This window comes from Pelodiscus sinensis, chromosome 11, assembly GCF_052426305.1.
Source record: "Pelodiscus sinensis isolate ZL-2025 chromosome 11, ASM5242630v1, whole genome shotgun sequence".
Taxonomy (NCBI): Eukaryota; Metazoa; Chordata; order Testudines; family Trionychidae; genus Pelodiscus; species Pelodiscus sinensis.
In genome coordinates this window covers 45,718,214-45,738,174 of record NC_143062.1, presented here as the reverse complement: position 1 = coordinate 45,738,174, position 19,961 = coordinate 45,718,214, and the positions used below count along the sequence as shown (strand labels likewise).

Sequence of the window (19,961 nt, the reverse complement as noted above, 5' to 3'; positions counted from 1 at the left end):
AACCGAACCTAGTCCGGCACTCACCATTCACCGTGAGCCGGGCCTTGTTGGAGTAGGTGGAGCCAAAGTGGTTGGTGATGATGCACTGGTAGCGCCCCTCATGGGAGAAGGTGACATGCCGCAGGTGCAGGATGGTGGTGTATTCCATCACTTCACCATCCTTAGCCCGTGCATGGGCAAAGTTCTCGATCTCGGCATTGTGAAGGACCTCGTTGTCCTTCTTCCAGGCAAACGTCATAGGGGAGCTGCTGCTGCTTGCAGCCGAGCAGGTGAAGCGGATATCTTTGCCGAGAACGGCCATTGTTGTCTCTGGCTGAATAATAATCTGGGGCTTTGGAAAATCGTCTGGAAAAAAACAAACGGATTCAGCCCTGGATGAAGACACCAATCACTGTTACTGGTCACAATTCTTGCCATTTCCACCATAACAAGATTATTTTAGCAGCTGATGCCGATCTAACAAATAATGAATACATGCAATTGACATTTGTACACATTTGTCTTTACGTACTGTCGATGGGAAGATCAACTATCTGCTTGCTTTTGAAAACGGCTTAGCTAGGAGGAGCAGGCACCATATTTTTAGGGCGTATGCGTGCAAGCGTGCAGCATCTCACAGAATGAGGTGCTGGTACGTGCACTGACCGCGGCTTGGTGCTATCCCAATACTTACACCACTGGTGCACAAAGCTTCTGTTCAAGCAATCAGAGCAAATCTGAAGTTCAAAAGCAAGTGGCAGCCCTTAACATTTCACCTCTAACCCAACCCTGCCCTCAAAGTCTTGTGGTAACCTCAAGTGGAGGTTCAAGTCATTGTTGTAATGGAGAAGCACAGGCATGTTAGCACGAGATGTCTATGAACACCCCTGTATTTGCCCATCACCCATCCCAGGCGGAGGCCTGCAACTGCGCCCCTCTGCCCAGGGTTTTAGCAGAGTTCCAAGGTTTTAGCAGAGTTCCAAGCAGTTTTGTTTGTTGGATTCTGTGTAACACAACAGTGGAGTAACGTTCAATGAAACAGCGATGCCTCTGGAACGGGAGAGGACCGCTGGCTACGTGGCTTGGCAGCCAACTGAAATTGCAAAACTCTCTTTAGGTTAGCCAGGTTGATTTTGCGACTCTGAGGATGTGCCTTGGGGACAGAGTGTTTGAGAACTCATCCCGTCTCTAATCAGACGAACAGCTAGCCATGGAGGTGGCCCATCTGCTCTGAGCCCATGTGTGTTCACCGCGTAGGGATATATGTGCGCTCATCTCAGGTGTGGACGAAACGCAGGCTGAACTTTCACCACCAAGACACACACGTTTGCAAAGGAACTTTCAGAAGCTCCTCTGCTTTCCATCAGCTCAACTAGCAAGCCAGAACACAGCTTAAAATCCACCCCAGTGAACAGGACAAACCACACCCAGAGGTTCTAAAGCTGGCGCCCCGTTTAGTTTCAAAGGAGGAAAGCGCGAACGAGCATGACTCCAGCCCATTCTCTGGCCACAAGGAGAATGTTCTTCCCCTTGCATTGTTCCCATTTAAGAGCTAGGCTGTACGTGTGTGTGCAGCTGTTCTGCATTTGCCAGGCTGCTCTGCAGGCAGACGGGGACGTAACGGCAGCAAGCCGCCGGAGGACAAGAAAGCAGTAGTTCTGAGCCAAGCAAATAAAAACCCACAAACACACCAGTGCAAATTTTAGCAATTGTCTGTTTCAGATGTATTGGATAAAATGCCCATAAAGAGAGCTTATATTTAAAGACCCTTCCCACCACAAATTTTTAAAACGTTTTGTTCTAGTTGGAGGCACAAATGGGGGAGGGGATTGCAGACCCGACAACTGACGCTCACAGGGCTACACTCAAGAGCAAATTCACCGCTGAAATCCTGGCCCTATTCGCTCTTTAGCACTGGAGCAGCTGTGTTTATAACTGACCTAACTGCTAGTTCCCTGGGATTTAATACGCAGCGTGCCTTTTAAAGGAACTCCCTAGGTGCAAGCAACGTGAGGTGTGGTTTTGGTGGGAAATAAATTGTAGCCAGTGACAAATGTTTAAAATGTAGGCTTGGGTTTGCTTTGCTGACACAAAACCCCCACCAAGCCGGTTCTACTCACCCAGTCTGGCAGTCGCAGGAAATCTGTGCCCTTCACACAGCCTCAGACACCCCCAGGCCACACTTACCACACACAAAACTTTCTGTGGGCACGGCAAAAATGCTCTTGCTCTTTAGCGACTCAGGGTGGGCGCAGGTGGCTACCACAAAGGGCTGCTGCTCCTTCTCCGCTAACCACAGCGGTAACCACTTCAGCTGGCAATCGCACAGGAAGCTGTCGCTGTTTATGTGGCTGGAGGGACACAGAAATGAAAATGCCGGCTGCAGCTCTGGCCAGAGAAATGCCGCAAAGCTCAGAGCCCTTCAAAGCCCCCCAGCAGGCCTCCCTTCCCCTCGGCTACCGATCAAAAAAGGGCAACGGGGGAGGCTGCTCCAGTCCGTGCAGGCTGGAGTGGCACCCCTGCCTACCGTAGCCAGGCTGGATGGGTTCCTCCCACCCGTGGCACACCCCACGGGGATGGAGCAGCTCCCTTCCCATGGTGAGCTGCTTTACCTTTCACATCCCTACCCTCAGCATGACCAAAAAGGAAGAGGCCGGCAGGTGCTGTGCAGAAATAAGTCAGGCTGTGGTAAATACATCCCACTTGTATAGCATCTGTCCTCCCCTCCCCCCTCAAAATACCGCTAGCCTTGTGCCAACATTCATTAACCCTTGCAGCAATCCTGCGAGGCTGAGTGTGCTGAGAGCCCTGTTTGACACTTTGATAAACTGAGGCAGGGACGGACCCCAGTGGACGCTAGAGGCTGAAATCTTTTGGAGGATTTGGACCCAAGTAACCTGCCCAGGACACACGGATCCGTGGCAATCGGGCATGGGACCCAGGAGCTCTGAATCCAAATCACCGCAACAGCCCAAAGTGCCAAGTCTTTATCCATGCAGCCGACATCCGATCCCCTGGTTTAATCACCGAGTGGCAGAAGGTATGCGTGGGAAGTAGGAGTGCGGGAAGTGCTGCAGCACCCCCAGGTTTTGCACCTGGCTTCCCCACCCTGCTGTCGGCCTCCGCCAGGCCTGGCTTCCAGCCTCCATGTGGGTCCTCAGGTCCTGTCACCCACCAGCCCCACAGGCTCCACTGGCTCTTGGGGTCCTGCTGCCAGCTGGCCCTACCATGGGCTCTGCAGCCTGCCCACCCAGGGTCCTACGGCTGGCCCGGGCTCTGCTGTGGCTTCAGCCTGGGGCAGTTAGGGTTGCCAACTCTCCCAGACTGGATACCACTTGCAACAATGGAGTCCAATCCATGCAGTCCTGGAGAGTTGGCAACTCGGGGGAAGAGGGAGATGCAGCTTAGCACCCCACCCCCAAAATGGTTCCAGCACCACTGCAAAAAGCTTCTGCAAAGCTCTCTGCTTACAGCCATTAGTTGTCCAGCTAGCCAATGTAATCGTTAGTGCATCTCCAATGCAGACCAAGCAACATCTCTCTACCTCCTCCTGTTTGTGCCCCCGCCCAACTAGGGGGCTCAGCTCAGTGAATTGTGTGTCAGTGAACTGCTGATATGCGAGGGGGGGCGGGCGGGACGACACAAACAAATCACGGGTTTGTAGCAGTTCAACAAAACCAGTGACTAATTGAAGCAACAGAAATTCCACAGCATCCTAGAGGCACCTCAGTAGCTGCTGCTAAGAATGCTTAGAATTCAGAAATTATTGCTCCCCCTGTTTAAGGCCATCAAAGGAGAGGCATTCGCTAAGCGGACACAGTCACTTTAAACTCTGCAGAAATCGTTTCGTAAAGCTAGGCCTGGGCTTTACGTGGTGTAAGGTGGGAGATGTTCTCTCTGCAATTTTTAAAGCACTCCCAGTCAAATTCTCCATGGCTACATCTAAGACAGCGGGGCTATGTCAGAAGTATCCCGAAATAGCAATTCCGTATCTTTAAACGCTCCTGTTATTTCAAAATATATTTCAAAATAACGGGCACGCTATTCCGGCATCCCCCCTCATTCCACGAGGGGTAAGGGATTTGTCAGAATAGCACTTCATTTTGGCATTCTGAAATAAGCTATTTCCAGGTAAGGGCATTGTGTAGACACACCCTAACGGTGTAACAGCTCTCAGGACAACAGTGCCCTGCAAACGTACAGCAGCAGAGAACTTGGCCCTTGTAGTGTAGGAACCTCTGACCAAGCACGCCGTAGACAAATGACCATTAAAGTTCAGCTCTACAGCGTACCATAGAACAGCCACGCTCAGGCAAAGGCATTTCTACGGAAGGTCACTCTCTGCAGAGAAGCAATACAGGAGCAGCCCCAAAGGTCACGCCGAGGTCATGAACTATACATTAACTATACTGTGACTGGGGGCAGGATTTGAGCTAATCAAACACTGCAGCTTAACCTTTAGAAGACTGAGATGGAGATAGGCATCTGTGTTAGGATGGTAAAATGCATTTAATTAAGTAACCATGTAACTGATGGGAAAAAGCCAATGGTCACACATGAGGCGGCAGTCAGCTCCCCAGGAGCTGGTGTGCACTAGGAGCTGGCTTACTCCCATGTGTACAAGCTCACCTGACTATCCGCACTGCTGCCTCTGCTAACTACCGGGAGCCTGCATGTAACCGTGATGGTTAACCAATGAGCCCAGGGTCATCGGTTAACTGTGTATATGGTTGCACTTTCACATTGCTAATCTGTGTGTAGGCACATGGCAAGAGAGCCCTAGAATTGTGCAAAAGTAGCTGACACTAGATAATCCGCTCAAATGCACAATCCGGCTCAAATCCACTCAAATGTCAGCACTGTGCATAAACCCTCAACATAGTATAATGGAAACACAGGTGGGCCACCAGGATTCAGTAGGTCACAGAGAGCTGTGTAAGAACAAAAAGCGCGGACCTAACGACTTGATTTTCTGAGCGGAGACGGATACATGCCACCCCCCGTTACTATGATCTAATTTCACTCGCTACTAAATGTGAGACGTGTGCATCCGGGACATCTGCTCAAGTGTAAAAATAACCCATAGGGAAGGTTGGCAGAGAGGGAGGAATGTAGGCCGTTTAGATTGTTTCCACTGGCGTGTCGTACATGGGACCGATGTGGGACGACTCACTTACAGGATGAGACCCCAGTGCAGATTTAATGGTACATCCAATCCAATTACTTACAGCTGCTTCAGGTTCTTCATCTTAGCAAAAGCATCTGGCTGGATAGACCGGATTGCATTGTCCCTGAGGTTCCTGCCGAACAAAACCAGAGGCGCTTTCAATACAAATACATGCTACAGTAACATCAAGAGACCCACATCTTTTCTCCAAGCTAAAGAGCGGCACACGCGTTTTATGGTACGCAAGTTGCATAATCCGGGATGGTGCGTAATTGTACTACTGCAGATCGATACTGTACAAAACACTTGGTAATTCTGAGTTAAGGCTGCTAGACAGCACAGCTCACCGATGCAAGCCATGAGAAGCAAGGGAACAAGAATCTTTCAGCACCTCAGCTACACTTTACCATCTCAGCTTAAATGGCCTCCACCAGTTACCGCTTGCTCTTCTACGCATCTCCTGCCTCCTCCCAAGCCCCCGGCAGGCAGCTTGACGTCCAAAGCAGGTTTATTGGTCATAGAGCAAATCCTCAGCAAGTGGAAATCTGTGTTGCTCCATTATCTTCAAAACAGTTATCCTGAACAAGAGGACTGTATCTACGTCAGGGGTGGACAAATACCAGCTCATGGGCTGGATCTGGTCTGCCCCAGGTGGACCCCTACCCCGCTGTATTTACTTGTGTCTCCGCAGGTATATGGGATCACAGCACCCACTGGCTGCAGATCACCATTCCAGCCAATAGGAGCTGCAATCCCCCATACCTGCACAGGTGCAAGGAAATATAGAGGCAGAGGCTCACCAGGGCCAAACCCTGGTGAATCGCCGTCGGTTTATTGCCCATCCCTGGTCTGTCTGCTTAGTATAAGACTTTGTCTATGCTAATCCCTTCCACTGATCTAATCTACTTGACTTCAGCTATGCAATGCACTTACCATGTAGTCTTCTATATGGTAAGGTCAGGTGAGGGGCAGCTGCTCTCCCATTGACACCGGCTAATCTTCTCGTTCTGGTGGAGTACCAGTGTCGATGGGAGAGTACTCAGAGATCAATTTATCATGTCTATGTAGACGTGATAAATCAATGGCTGGTTGATCGATTGCTTCAGCATCAATCCCCAGTGTTCTGAAGACAAGCCCTAAATGTTCTAATGGGGAATAGGTCAGAGCGACATTGTTAGCAAATGTGTTTGGGGGAGGGGAGGGGAATATGGTTGTTTACTTTAGGTTGTCTAAAGCTAGTGTGAAGACAAGGGAGCAAAAATTTCCAAAAAGGAGCATTCTTAACTGTTTCCCTTTGCAGAAGATCATCAATATTTTACAAGAAAAAAAAAATCACTTGTCCTTTGAAGAGGGGTTATGCCAAAATCTGGACTCCAAATTCAGTCACTAAAGTCTGAAACAACAGGGCTGTGTCTAGACTGGCCAGTTTTTCCGGAAAATCAGCCGCTTTTCCGGAAAAACTTGCCAGTTGTCTACACTGGCCGCTTGAATTTCCGCAAAAGCACTGACTTCCTACTGTAAGAAATCAGTGCTTTTTGCGGAAATACTATGCTGCTCCCATTCGGGCAAAAGTCCCTTTTGCGCAAAACTTTTGCGCAAAAGGGCCAGTGTAGACAGCTGAGATTTGTTTTGCGCAAAAAAGTGTCTAGATTGGCCACGGACGCTTTTCCGCAAAAAGTGCTTTTGCGGAAAAGTGTCCGTGCCAATCTAGACGCTCTTTTCCGAAAATGCTTTTAACAGAAAAGTTTTCCATTAAAAGCATTTCCGGAAAATCATGCCAGTCTAAACGTAACCCAGGAGTTTAGGGCTGCTTTAAATGCAAATGCAACACAGAGTCATTACTGGCCTCTCCAAAACACACTTGCCCTTCACTGTTTCTTTTGGTGCTAGTGGCCGAAGAATCAACATGGCCAACATCCAATCATAGAGAGCAACAAAATATTTAAACCTGACTAAATCTGTAAGAGGAAACTAATGATAAATCACTGCGGGAGGCTTCAGCCCTGGGAGGAGATGGGCAAAACTGCTTAGCTGTAGCCAAACTGGCTTTCTGCGAACAGCTGAAAAAATGGCTCTACTGAATGAGACATTTTGTTTCTGTATCAGAAGCTCGTCATTTTCAACATGCCTTGTCAGGGAGTTTGGAGGAACGCTGAGCGGGGAAGGGACGGCCAGGGCTGAAATACAGCTTTGCTGCAAACAGTCTGCAGAGTGATTGTGTTATGAGTCAAGGAGATATTTATCCCAATGCAAATAAAAAAATTAAGGGCATGCAAATTTGCCATATGGTCTCTAACTTTGTTTCTGGCACAAAAAAAGGCCAAAGTTGAAGTGACTTATAATGAGAAGGAAGCAGCTGGCCCCCACAAATGGACTGGCTTCTCATTTTACAAAGACGCTATTAAATTGCTAGCAGGCCTCTGCAGCCATTTTTGTCAGGCCTCGTTCCAACCGGCAAAGGCTGGTGGGTTACTCACAGGTGCTCCAGGGCCTCCAAGCCTGAGAACGCTTTCTTGGCCACGGACTTGATCTTGTTTCCAAACAGAGTTCTGCAGTTTCCAAACATCCAGGGCCAGATACACCGAGAGAAAAGGCAAAAGAAAGAACACAATTAGCGTGACTGTATCTGATAAAGGTGTCCAGTGGAAGGCCCTGGAAATCTGAACTGCACAGAGATTAAAGGGCTGAAGCGTGCCCGTCTTCCCCGCCTGAAATTAAATACTTTTATCTGTATCACAATTTAATAGTGATGACAGTTTGAAACGGAATGTGCCCTCTCACATAAAGAGGCAGGTCTGTGATGCTACTGGAAATTGGCTTGTTGAGTAACAGAAGGTCCCCTGTATTTTTGATGGACAGAACTAAGCGAGATGCCAGTTTAACAAGATATAGGGCTCTTGCCACAACACTTTCCATTTCTGACCTTGAGTAGAAAAGGAATAAAATTATTCACTGGGAATTTCAGCCTACGTACGTACAGGAGCTGCGAGATCTCTAAAGGGGGCAGAGTCTCTTTATGCACATTTGTAAAATGCCTCGTATACCACAGGGTCCTGAGCACACGGGGTGAGCCCTGTCCAAGGGGACAATGAGAATGTTTTCAAATGTCCACAAACGATCTGTACTCCTGCGGCACAACATTCGGTGCGAATAAGCACGAGACGCTCGGTGTTGCTTGCAGAATGCTGCCAGTTATAATGCTCACAGCACAATCTTACAAAGAACCCGTTTTCTATAAATATTCACAATTGGCAATTATCAGGAGAAGCATTCACTGAAACACCCGAATGCCTGTCTCAACAGCTTTAACCAACAGCAGGAAAGGTCAGTATTGAGAAGGTTTCTCCCCAGCTCTTGCTATGCAAGGTACCTCTTTTAGATGCATCTGTTGCAGCCTAGTTTTCAAGGGCATCCAATCCAGCAGTTTATTGACTGATCAGCTGTAGAGTCCAGCAACTCTGGGAAACGTGCAGGAATTTGTATTGCGAGTCCCACAAAATCTCCCAAAAGTGTCTGGGTAGTTCTGAAGCAATCTCCTCAAGTTCTGCAAATAGCACCCTGGAGAGCCCAGACCAGTTACTCGATAGGATGCCACATAAAACTGATGTCACACTGGAAAGATGCCAAAATTAGAGCTCATTGCCCTGGCTGGGTGAATAAGCAAGGAGACCGAACAAACGGCAGGAATGCAATTACTTAGGGTGGAATTTGTTGGCCTTGCAACAGCCAGTGGTGGGCAACCTGTGGCCCTTTGGGGTTTTAGGTGTGGCCCACAAGACATTTCTTTTAACGTTGTCGATACCCAGAGTTGCCACGTTCCACTGGTTTTAATCCCCGTAGTTTTTTCCTACCGGTATTACAAAAGTGACACACACTTAAAATGTGGGCACGTGATGTGAGGTGCGTGGTTACTCCACGCAACATTGTGAGAGCCGTGCTCCCTCTTTATCCAAAGCGCTGCTACGGTTCCATCGGCGTCCCTGCAAATTCTAGGTACACCAGCGCCGTTAGCAAGACTGCCCTATCCCAAGAGACCATCTGGGTTGCAACAATCTTGTGGCCTGCTGAGATGGAGGGCCACTCATGTGGCCTGCTCACTAGCCTAGGTTGCCCCTCAGCAGTATAGAACAATGCATGGCTGGAGGGCACAAAGTCACCACAGTAATGGTGGGAAGGAGGCACCCAGCACTCCAAAGCCCTGGATCATACACAAAGGTCTGTGCCCCCTGGAATCATGGGTGCAGGGTGGAAGGCTGCCGGTGAACAGACAAACCCCTGTTTCTTAGGGCTAGTGCAGTGATGCGGAAACTTTTTTCCACCACAACTCCTGCCCCACCGAGGCTGCTAACGGCCGGGCCCAGCCCCCAGCTAATCAGATCTAAGCGCCATGTGGCCACCAATGGCTAGGCCCAGCCTCGCTTCCTTCTTCCTGGCTACTCCGATAGTGGGGAAGGAGGGTGGGTATTGGAACACCACATCTCGAAGAACAACAGTTACCAAAACAGGTAACTGTCTTTTCTTCTTTGAGTGCTTGTTCACGTTGATTCCACACAGGTCACTCCCGAGCTGCTACCCCATGGAGGTGGGGTCAGAGTTAGGAATCCTGGATTGACACACTGCCCTACCCACAGCTGCCTCCTCCCTGGATAATTTAGTGATAGCATAGAAGGCCATAAACATATGACTAGAGGACAATGGGCAACCCTACATATCTCCTGGAGGGGAACTTGCACCATAAACGCAGTCAATGAGACACATGTTCTAGTCGATTGGCCTGTGACCAGTGGAAGAAAAAACCCCTGCTGGGTCCAAACAGGTGTATCCATGACAATATGCACTGCACAGAGATAGGGTCTCCCTTCATTCGCTCCACTATCACCACAAATAGCTGCATGGACTTTTGAAATGGCTTAGTATGATCTATGTAAAAACCCAGGGCTCTCCTTACGTCTAACATGTGCAGCACTCTCTGCCCCGCGCTAGAGTGTGGTTTGGGATAAAAGACTGGGAGGAAGATCTCCTGAGCTAGATGGAATTTGGAGACCACCTTTGGTAGGCAGGACGGGGGCACTTTATCCCTGCGGAAACCCATATACCGGGGGAAGAAGGGGAGGCGGCTCTGAAAAGCGGTCCCTCAATTCAGACACTCTCCTTGCCGAGGTGATGGCCACCAGGAAGGCCACTTTCATGGAAAGATGAAGCAGTGAGCACTCAGCCGTAGGTTCAAAGGGTGGACCCAAAAGTTTACTGAGCACCAGATTTACATCTCAAGTCGGTACAGGCGGACGATAATCCGGATACAACCTGTCCAATCCCTTCCTAAAAAGTGAGCTACCGTGGGTTGCCCAAACAGGGAATGTGGGGAGCAACCTGGGTGAAAGGCAAACACAGCTGCCAAGTGTACCTTCACCAAAGAGGGTGCCAGGCCCTGTGTCCATAAATGCAACAAGTATTCTAACTCCACTGGAATAAGTGCCCACCTAGGGAAGATTCCCCTCTCTGCACACCAGGTAGAAAACCTTTTCCATTTGTCCAGGTATGCTGCCCTGATAGAGGGCTTTCTACTGCCCAAGACGACCTTCTCTGCACCTGCCCAGAGCATTGAAGCTCCCGCAGATTGAACCATCCAACTTCCATGCCATTAGATGGAGTGAACAGTAGAGAAGAAGACAGACCTGGGTTTTTAGGTTGACCACAGGATGACTATGAGCCACCAATGTGATGCAACCACAAAAAAGGTTCATGCGATCCTAGGATGCCTCAGGGGTGGAATTTCCAGTAGAGGTAGGGAAGTGTTATTACCGTTATACGGGGCACTGGTAAGACCTCATCTAGAATACTGTGTCAGTTCTGTGTCTCCCATCCTAAGAGAGATGAATTCCAACTGGAACAGGATGGAGATACGGGCTACCAGGATGATCAGCAGACTGGAGAACCTACTTTTACAAGAGGAGCCTTATGGAGCTTGGCTTGTTTAGTCTAGCCAAACAAAAGCAGAGGGGAGATAAGACTGCACACTCTGTACTTCAGAGGGATAAATATCAGGGAGGGAGAGGAGTTATTTAAGGGCATCACTGGCACAAGAACAAATGCGTATTAACTGGCCATCAACTACTTTAGGCTTGAAATGCGATGAAGTTTCTATCCATAACAAGAGTGACGGCCAAGGGCAGCAAAACTGAGTTTGATAAGATTGCCTAGAGTGGTGTTTAGCTGATCTGGGACTCGTGGCTTACTTACAGGACCCATGATGGAATGCTTAGTGGGGAGGGCTGAGAGTTTATTACTGTGAATTCTTTCCCTGCTGTGTGGTGGGTGGATCTTGCCCACACGCTCAGGCTAACTGATCTAACTGGAGGTCCAGAAGGAATTACTCCCTAGGTCAGATTGGGCAAAATCCTGGGGTTTTGTGAGGGTTTTCCTTTTCTCTGCAGTATGGGGCACAGATTCCTTTATGTGTTGAACTAGAATAAATGGTGGACTCGCTGTAACCTAAAATCTTTAAATCGTGGATTTGAAGCAACCCGTAACTCAACCAGAGGTTATAGGTAAGGCCACAATGATGTCTCAGAGGTCACGGGTTCCCAGTGGGTGAAAATCAGATTATTAAAGTCTAAGATTCACTGTAAATGGGTGAGCAGGAATCTCCATAATGACCAAACTCAAGGGGTCAACCTCATTTTGAACATTAACGTCTCGATTCTTATGGACTGTTCTTAATCCAAGGAGCTCAGGAAAGATATTTTCACCACATGGGAAGTTCTGCAAAATGGGTTACAAATGAGTTTGCGTCTGAGAAAGTGGATTTTTGCCCATAATAGGTTATGCCCAAAGAAATCTGTTAGGGTACGTCTACACTGCAACACTAGTTTGAAACAGCTCGTGCTATTACAAAATCATAGAATACTAGGCCTGGAACGGACCTCGAGAGGTCGTAGAGTCCAGTCCCCTGCCCCTATGGCAGGACCAAATACTGTCTAGACCATCCCTGATAGACATTTATCCAACCTACTCGTCAATATCTCCACAGATGGAGACTCCACAACCTCCCTGGACAATTTATTCCAGTGTTTGACCACCCTGACAGTTAGGAACATTTTCCTAATGTCCAAAATAACTTAGTCCCCATCTATACAGCAGGCAGTTATTTTGAAATCGTGTCAAAATACTGTCAAGCTGGAGAACTTCTTACTCCGACTCCTGTAACCCTCATTGTATGAGGAATAAGGGAAATTGGAGGAAGAGTGCTCTATTTCGAAATAAGTGCTGAGTAGACTCTCCCTATTTCAAAATAAGCTCAATATGAGTAGCTTATTTCAAGTTAAGCCCTGCAGTGTAGACGCATCCTGAGTCTTTTAAGATCCCACAGGATTCAAAATTAGCTTAGCATAAAACATCTCCAGAGAGTTTGAGCCCAATTTGCCAGATTATTATTTAAAAAAAAAAAAAAAAAAAGACAATTAGAAAAATAAAGACAGCTGCCACAGGCTGTGTCCTTCATAGCTGATAAAATGCAAACTTATGTGCAACCCATTTTTCAGAACTTCCTCTGTGGTGAAAATATCTTTACTGAGCTCCTTGGATTAGGAACAGTCCATCAGAATTGAGATGTTAACCCCTGAGTTTGGTCATTATGGAGATTCCCGCTCACTGTTTACACTAAATCTCGGTCCTTAAAAATCTGACTTTTGCCCACCTCTACATATATACTGTGCAACTATCATATGTGCACCTAAATGGGTATACATGGGTACGCAGCTATTCTGTATAGCCATGTATATGAGAAATGCATAGAGATGTTAATAAGCAGTTAGCGTGCACTCCTGCAAACTCTCAGAGATTTGTATTTCCCTAAGGCCCCCAAATAGCCACTTTTCTAATTACAAAATTATTATAAACCCAGTGACTCTCTTCAAAGGGATCCGTATTTCGGAATGGAAGCACAGGGGCACGCAGCTCTGCACTTAGCCAGCTTACGCCAAACAAAGGAAGGCTCTCCCACTGTAAAGTGAGTCAGTACCCGTCCCTCCCCCCCGCAATTAAAGACGTATAATGACACCGTGCACAAGCAGTTCATTAGAAAGTACCATTTCCCCCCTCTGCACCTGCAGGAAGGTCTTTCAGTGAGTGAGCCATCAAAAACCGGTTAAATTTAGCAGCTTGAATAATTAGGGGACCGGCGGCTCCCCACTGATGCTTTTTATGCTTCAGTGGTTCTCAGTTCCCTTTTCTGAGGCCATGTTTTAATTTAGACCTTCCTTCTCCATTCTGGAGAGCTTCATCTATAATTCAGGGAAGGCTACAGTGACGGGCCTCCCTGCCCCCTCCCAGTTTAACACCTTCATTATGCGGAACAACACTCTCGCTGCTAAATCCTTTCAGAGTCTAATCCCTGGCAGATCAAAGGGGAGCAGCTTTTAAGGCAATCTCCACAGAGCTGAGGTAATTATTAATTCATTGGACCGTTTCCATCTGAAGTGTCACTTATTTTTTGTATGCTAATGCGTTTAAAGCCCATTGACGGTTTAAACACCAAGCCTAAAGCCACACACTGCCACCCTTAGAGCAGAGGGCCGGCATTTTATATATATAATTTGGGGAGCAGAAATAATCCTTAATTGAAGTCCCAAGACAACTCCCAGCTTGAGTGGTGATGGATTAAATTAGGCCTTTTTGAGGTGGGAGGCCTCGAATGTGTGCAAAATGCCTCAGGAAAGGCAGCTAGATTATCAGCAGGTTTCCATCCTTATGTTTTAAAGCACAGTGACTAATCCAAACAGAGACCCGATAGTCTATCCATCCTTTCCCCCAAAACCAGCCACAGCCCCTCGCCTACGACTCCCTCCACTCCAGTCTCTTCTTCCATGATCTCTCCGTTGGCCCTTCCTCAGGCCTTATCTTCCTTATCCCCTAAACCTCTGCTCCCCCCTCTCCTACCTCCCAAGAGCTCTCCCCTTGCTCCTGTGCCCATGCCTCTGAAAGAAGCCCCCGACCATGAAGACTTCCCCAGCACAAGGCTCTTCTTTATTCCTACCATTCTGCCAAGCGCCCCACCTTGCCACTCTCATCTATTCCCTAGCCCACAATCCCATTTGCTAAAATCCACCCTTTGACTCTCTCCTTGAACTCCCCCACCGTCCCCAGCTCCACCTCTCTTAAATTGATCCACACCCACAGTGACAAGTCCCCCTTCTCCAACTCCCACCTTAGGTCTCCACCGAAACCACTCTCCCCAACAGCACTAATTACAGAGACACACAGTACTGCCTGCAGAGATCCTTGCCAGCCACCTCCCATTATACAGTGCACCCTGGGCATGTCAGCAGCAAAGACAGCAATGAAGGAGGTGAACACTCAAACAGAAGCAAGTAGTAATAATTGAAAGTGACTCCCCAATTAGTCATGAGCCATCAGCAACTTGCTGGACAGGATTGATTCTAGACAGCTGAGTTCAAAGATCCTTCCCCATGCAATCCCCCAAAGGGAAAAGGAACAAATTACCTGCAATATATATTTTCTTACATGTCTCTCTCAAACTGAATCAGTTTTCTTTTTATCCCTTTAACTGTTCTGGCCCAATCCCAGGAGCTCTAGGGTATGTCTAGACTGCAGACTTCTTTTGAAAGATGCTTTTTCAGAAGAGATCTTCCAAAAAAAACTTCTTCCGAAAGAGAGCATCCACACTACCAAAGCACATAGCAATAGCAACCTGCTTTTTCAAAAGAGATTGTGCACACTCATTGGACACTCCCTCACATATAAGCTGTGATTACTGTGTGCGGAGTGGCCACTAGGACACTTGTGCTTTTTCCTGGAGGCCTCTTCTTTCGAAAAAATTCCCTCTTCTGCGTCCACACACGCCTTCTTCCGAAAAAGCTCTTTCGGAAAAGGCATTCTACCTCGTCGAATGAGGTTTACCAGTGTCAGAAAAGCCCTGGGTTCTTCGATTTTCTTTCGAAAGAACTTGTTTGCAGCGTGGAAGTAAGTGACGTTTTTTCAGAAAAATAGCCGTTTAAAAAAAAAAAAAAAAACCCTGTAGTCTAGATGCACCCCTAAAAAGATCACTCGTAAAGAAAACTTCCCACAGACAGAGGGCACCATTAAAGAAACTGGGGAGTCATTTCTTGGGGAGTGGAGAGGAAACGGCTAACACCCTACGAGACAGATGTTTGTCCAATTCACTTAAACTGTGAGGTGTAATTAAGCGTAACCCTGAGATGTTTCTCTTGTTTAGTATTGCTTTTTGATTAGAGGCTGAGCATCAATGAGTGTGAAAGGAAGCTTCCTTTTTTCCCTTGCTTTTTTGTAAAGTGCAGCTGATCTGGGTGAAATCTTACAGGGAACAAACCCATGAGCTTGTTTCTACCAGTGCTGAGTATGTGAATATTCAGCTGCTCTAGCAGTAGGGGGTTCACGCCTACGAAAGGAAACCATGTGCTCCTAGGAATGGCATTTATTCCCATGTAGTGAGTATGGGGGGCTGTTCTCTCTCTTTCTTCAGATTTTTCCCTCTTCCCAAAGAGCAAAGTCTGAACAAACCTGCTCCACCCACGCCCACCGCCTTCCCCCAAGGAAGGCAACAAACTTCTAAAAGCTGAGGCTACTCACAGCTTGCTTAGGTTATCCAGGCCCATAAATGCCCCGCTGGTGTCTTCTATTGTGCCTGAGATCTCGTTATGGTCCAGGTCCCTGGGGAGAAGACAAAAGAAAGCTCAATCAATTTCTCAGTCCTGGGCTCGCCATTAAAGGGAAAAGTTTGGAAGCAGCTTACAAAGAACTTCCCATTTTGTCCTTGCTGTGCATCACTTTTAGTAAGCCTAGCACTGCAGCTAAGCCAACTCTTGACTTTTCTTGCACTAAAGGGAGAACATGAGGCCATCAGTAATTGAAGTTTGCCAATCAGATCCCCTCTGCCACTTTAAAGAGGACCTCCAATGGATTTCTGAACTCTGGATTTAAGCCCTTCTCTAATTCGTTGTGCTGGATGAAGAAGTCCATGTGTTTGGCAGGTTTCCCCTCGAACAAAGAGAAACTTCTTCTGCCTCAAAAACTAAAACTAAAACTAAAACCACCGGGAGTTTCACAGGAATGGCCAGGTGCAAGATCCATCTAGCTAAGTATTGTTTTAAACAGGGGCTACTACCAAATGCCTTGAAGGAAGGTGTAAGAATGGCAAGACATATAGAAATTCAGGATAATCTGTGTTCCATATTTGGTCTCACCCTGATGTCCAATAGTCAGATATACTGGCTTAAACCCTAAAACAGAATCTCTTCCAGAATTGTGTTATATTTAGCATGGCAACTCTAGATACTCTTGTCAGCCATAAAAAAGTTCAGTCCTTGTTACATTTTTGGTCTCCATGACTTCATGTGGCAAGGAGTTCCACAGTCTCATGCATTGCTTAGAGAGAGAAATTTAGGAGCATAATTATAGAGTTACAACTCCCCATAAAGAGGGCCCTTTTCCTGTTTATGTTCATTAGTTACTGGAGTTACATAGATATTAATGAAAACAAGCAAATAAAAACCACCACCCTTTTTTAAACCGTCTGACTAAAACTCCTCTCTCATCTCTCCCTTCAAGCTCCAGGCAGTAGAATTCAGCAGACAGACCTATAACATTTCTAATGCTCTTTATTCTTCCTTTAGGGTTTTTTTTTTTTTTTTCTGTTTTTAAATACACTTTTAAGCCTTTGTAACATCACAGGGAAGACAAAAAAATCCACAAAACAAACCCCCATTCCCCGCAAATCCACTATTTTCTTTAGTTACTAGAACAGTTTCAATAGGTTTTTTTCTTTTTTAAATGTGTGCAATACACATAGTCACATGATATGAGAACAGAAGAATGCCATTAAGTGCACATAACCCTCTACCACAATTTCCTTAGCCAGCCAGGACTGAAGTTTTACCATAGTTATCCAAACTAACTGCTGTCTTTGTTGCTAGTCCTGATTCCTTGGCTTTTCAATGGGTGCATCTACACAGCACCCTTAGCTCGAAATAACCTATGCAATTTACGCTACCTAAATTGTGTAGCTTATTTCAATGCTATTTCATAGAATCATAAAAAACAGAGCTGGAAGAGACCTCAGGAGGTCATCGAGTCCAGCCCCCTACCCAAGGCAGGACCAATCCCAACTAAATCAACCCAGCCAAGGCTTTGTCAAGCCGAGACTTAAACACCTCTAGGGATGGAGACGCCACTACTTCCCTAGGGAACCCATTCCAGCGCTTCACCACCCTCCTAGTGAAACAGTTTTTCTTAATATCCAACCTAGACCTCCCACACCTCGAAATAGCTTATTTAGCCATTTCAAAATAACGCGATATTCCAAAATTCCCCTTAACCCTCATGGAACAAGGGTTGTCGGAATAAGCCGCCCGGTATTTCGAAATCACGCACTGTTTCAACAGACGCGGAGTAGCTATTTCGGGATACTTCTGGTATCCCAAAATAGCTCCACAGTGTAGACGTACCCAACATGAATTAAAGTTGTGAAAAGAAGTGACCCTCAGCCCAAAATGCCCATTTTTTTAGCAAGTGTCATTTTCAGACCTGTGTCCCACGTATCAACACAACGACCAACTGAAGCAACATCACTCTGGCTGTCAGTATGATCTGTGGGTAGAGCCATGCCAAGCGGATGGCAGAATTCCAACGCCACAGGACATGGGCACGCAGAGCACTTTAATACAGCCAGCAAGAGACAAATGAGAGTAAAGGAGAGGCTGGGTCCGGGAGACTCACCGTGACACCCTGCAGGATGTCGGGAGGCCTGCGTTGCATGAACCGGATTATAAACGTATCACCTCTTAGGATCCCATATTTTAATTTCTACCAGTTGCACAGCGCACTGTAACTAACCTGCTTGCAGCTTAGGCCTGGTTTTCTGGGACACGTGAACAAACCCTCTCTTCCTGGAGATTCGTTCTGAGGCCAATTCCCCTGCCCCCTCCAGCCCTGCCACTGTACTTGGGATGGCTAGCCTGGCCTCTCCCCAGTCTGAGCGGAGACAGGGCGGGAGCTGCTGAGAATGTTGGCGATTTCTGGCACGTACTTTTATTGAGCGAGTGTCACCGTGTGTTTTCTTAAAAAGGGAAAAGAAAAGTGGCCGGCTTGTCCCTGGGCTTGCTTTCTAAAGGAAGCTGAAAGGCTTAGTGTTGGGAGCGAGGGGGAGAGCACAGAAATGTGAATTTGGGGTGTTTTTCAAATGGGTGGAATAAAAAAAAAGTGAAGACCCTGGGCATTCTGTCCCGCCTCGCAGTGTATTCAATGCCTCTTCTCTCACAGCCCGGCTGCCAATTTCCTATTGTTTCTGGCTGGCTGAGCTTGAATGCGCGCTGCCTTGTTAATCATTATGTTGCGAGGTCCCCAGGCCTGACCTCTGCAGAACAGCGCCACATTTCAGCCGTTTCACACCCACCAAAGGCTCCTTAACAATAGGCCATAATTAAAGCCGGCTCGGGTCTTTTTCACCAGGTGCCCGACCCAAGAGCCTGCCTCTTGATTCAATTAGAGCTCCCTCTCTCTCCCCCTTGCACTGGGCACAAAAGAGGCTCCCCGTCCGCTGCAGAGGGCACAGAGCGCCCCATTCCCACATTCCTCTTTGCGAGCCCTTCATCCCCACACTGGCAGCTGCCTGGGAGAAGGCCCTCTCTGAATGCCAGCGGGCTGAAAGGCTTACGCTGAAAAAAAAAAAAAAAAAATCACTCTCAGTCGCTTCCTCCCGTGTGAAACTCAGGAAAGGAATAAAGATGCATGCGGTGCAGTAAGCAGAGGAGGGAAAGCGCCTCTGTGCTCGCTTCCATTTCCGTCCATCCAAGCGCAATGGGGCTCAGGGAGGAGGAATACAAGTACTGAGCTGTGTGTCTGCCCAGGAACACCACTGCCGTGGAAGGCTGCACAGTCAAACCTCGGGTGAGGGGGGACTTCATGGCAGTGGAGATGGAAGAACCAGGCCGGCCAGAGCCTCAGCTGGTGCAAACAGAAGGAGCTGCGTGGAGGACGCTGGAACAAGCTGCCGCGGGTTCTTCCTCTCCAACGAGCTGCCTTGCTGGTTCAGTGGTTCTCAAACTGTGGTCCACGACCATCTTGCAGATGGGCTCGGGGCTCCCCCTCCCTTGCCACGGAGAGCCTGTCCTGGCGCTCCAGCCCTGCAGGCCCCCGCCACGAGGTTGGAGCGCTAGTGCCGGCTTCCAGCTGCAGGGGTCAGGAGCTGAGCCTCGCAGATGGGATCCAGCGCGCGGGGAGTGGAAGCAGCTCCCCCTGCCCCCAGCTGGGGGAATGGCAGCGCAGAAACCACTTGCCTGGAGGCTTCCCCTGCTGCTCCTATTGGTCAGAATCACAGCCAATAGGAACTGTGGAGGGCGGTACCTAGAGGTGGTGGGAGGCACAGAGATAGTTAAGCACCTCCCATCCCCCTTATGCCCTGATCCCCATCTCCATTCCCTTCATTCATCTTCCCCAGCTGAGACCCTGGGACACTCCTCCCCCCTACTCCTGCATCCTCCCTCAAAAGGACAGCACGGGAAATGGAGGAGTTAAGAGCTGAAAAAGGGTTAAAAGAGCAGGACTTTCAGCAATGCACTTAGCTTAGTGCACGCTGCTCTGCCAGGCCTGAACCCTGAAAGGAGAACTACAAAAACAATTAATCTAAAATAGGCCGCTCGTGAAAAAATGTTATCCCCTAACCAGCAAAAAAATGCATATTATCCAAACGCAGAGCTGGAAACTAATTCTTAATACTAATAATTTAACTTTTCACTTTTAAACCTCCTTTCAGGTGAGCACCTGACACAAACATTCACAA

The 19,961-nt window shown here is 47.9% G+C and overlaps 1 protein-coding gene across 1 annotated transcript in view; it reads right to left on the bottom strand.

Moving 5' to 3' along the window:
• The window catches only part of LRIG1 (leucine rich repeats and immunoglobulin like domains 1), a 171,562-nt gene that overhangs the window by 9,758 nt on the left and 141,843 nt on the right, over positions 1-19,961 (bottom strand). Inside the window, exons 9-13 of the mRNA XM_006120052.3 lie at positions 15,755-15,835; positions 7,624-7,695; positions 5,208-5,279; positions 2,167-2,330; positions 25-345 (exon numbers count right to left, since the gene is read on the bottom strand). Coding sequence (XP_006120114.3) covers positions 25-345; positions 2,167-2,330; positions 5,208-5,279; positions 7,624-7,695; positions 15,755-15,835 — 710 coding nt within the window. The remainder of the gene's footprint in view (positions 1-24; positions 346-2,166; positions 2,331-5,207; positions 5,280-7,623; positions 7,696-15,754; positions 15,836-19,961) is intronic.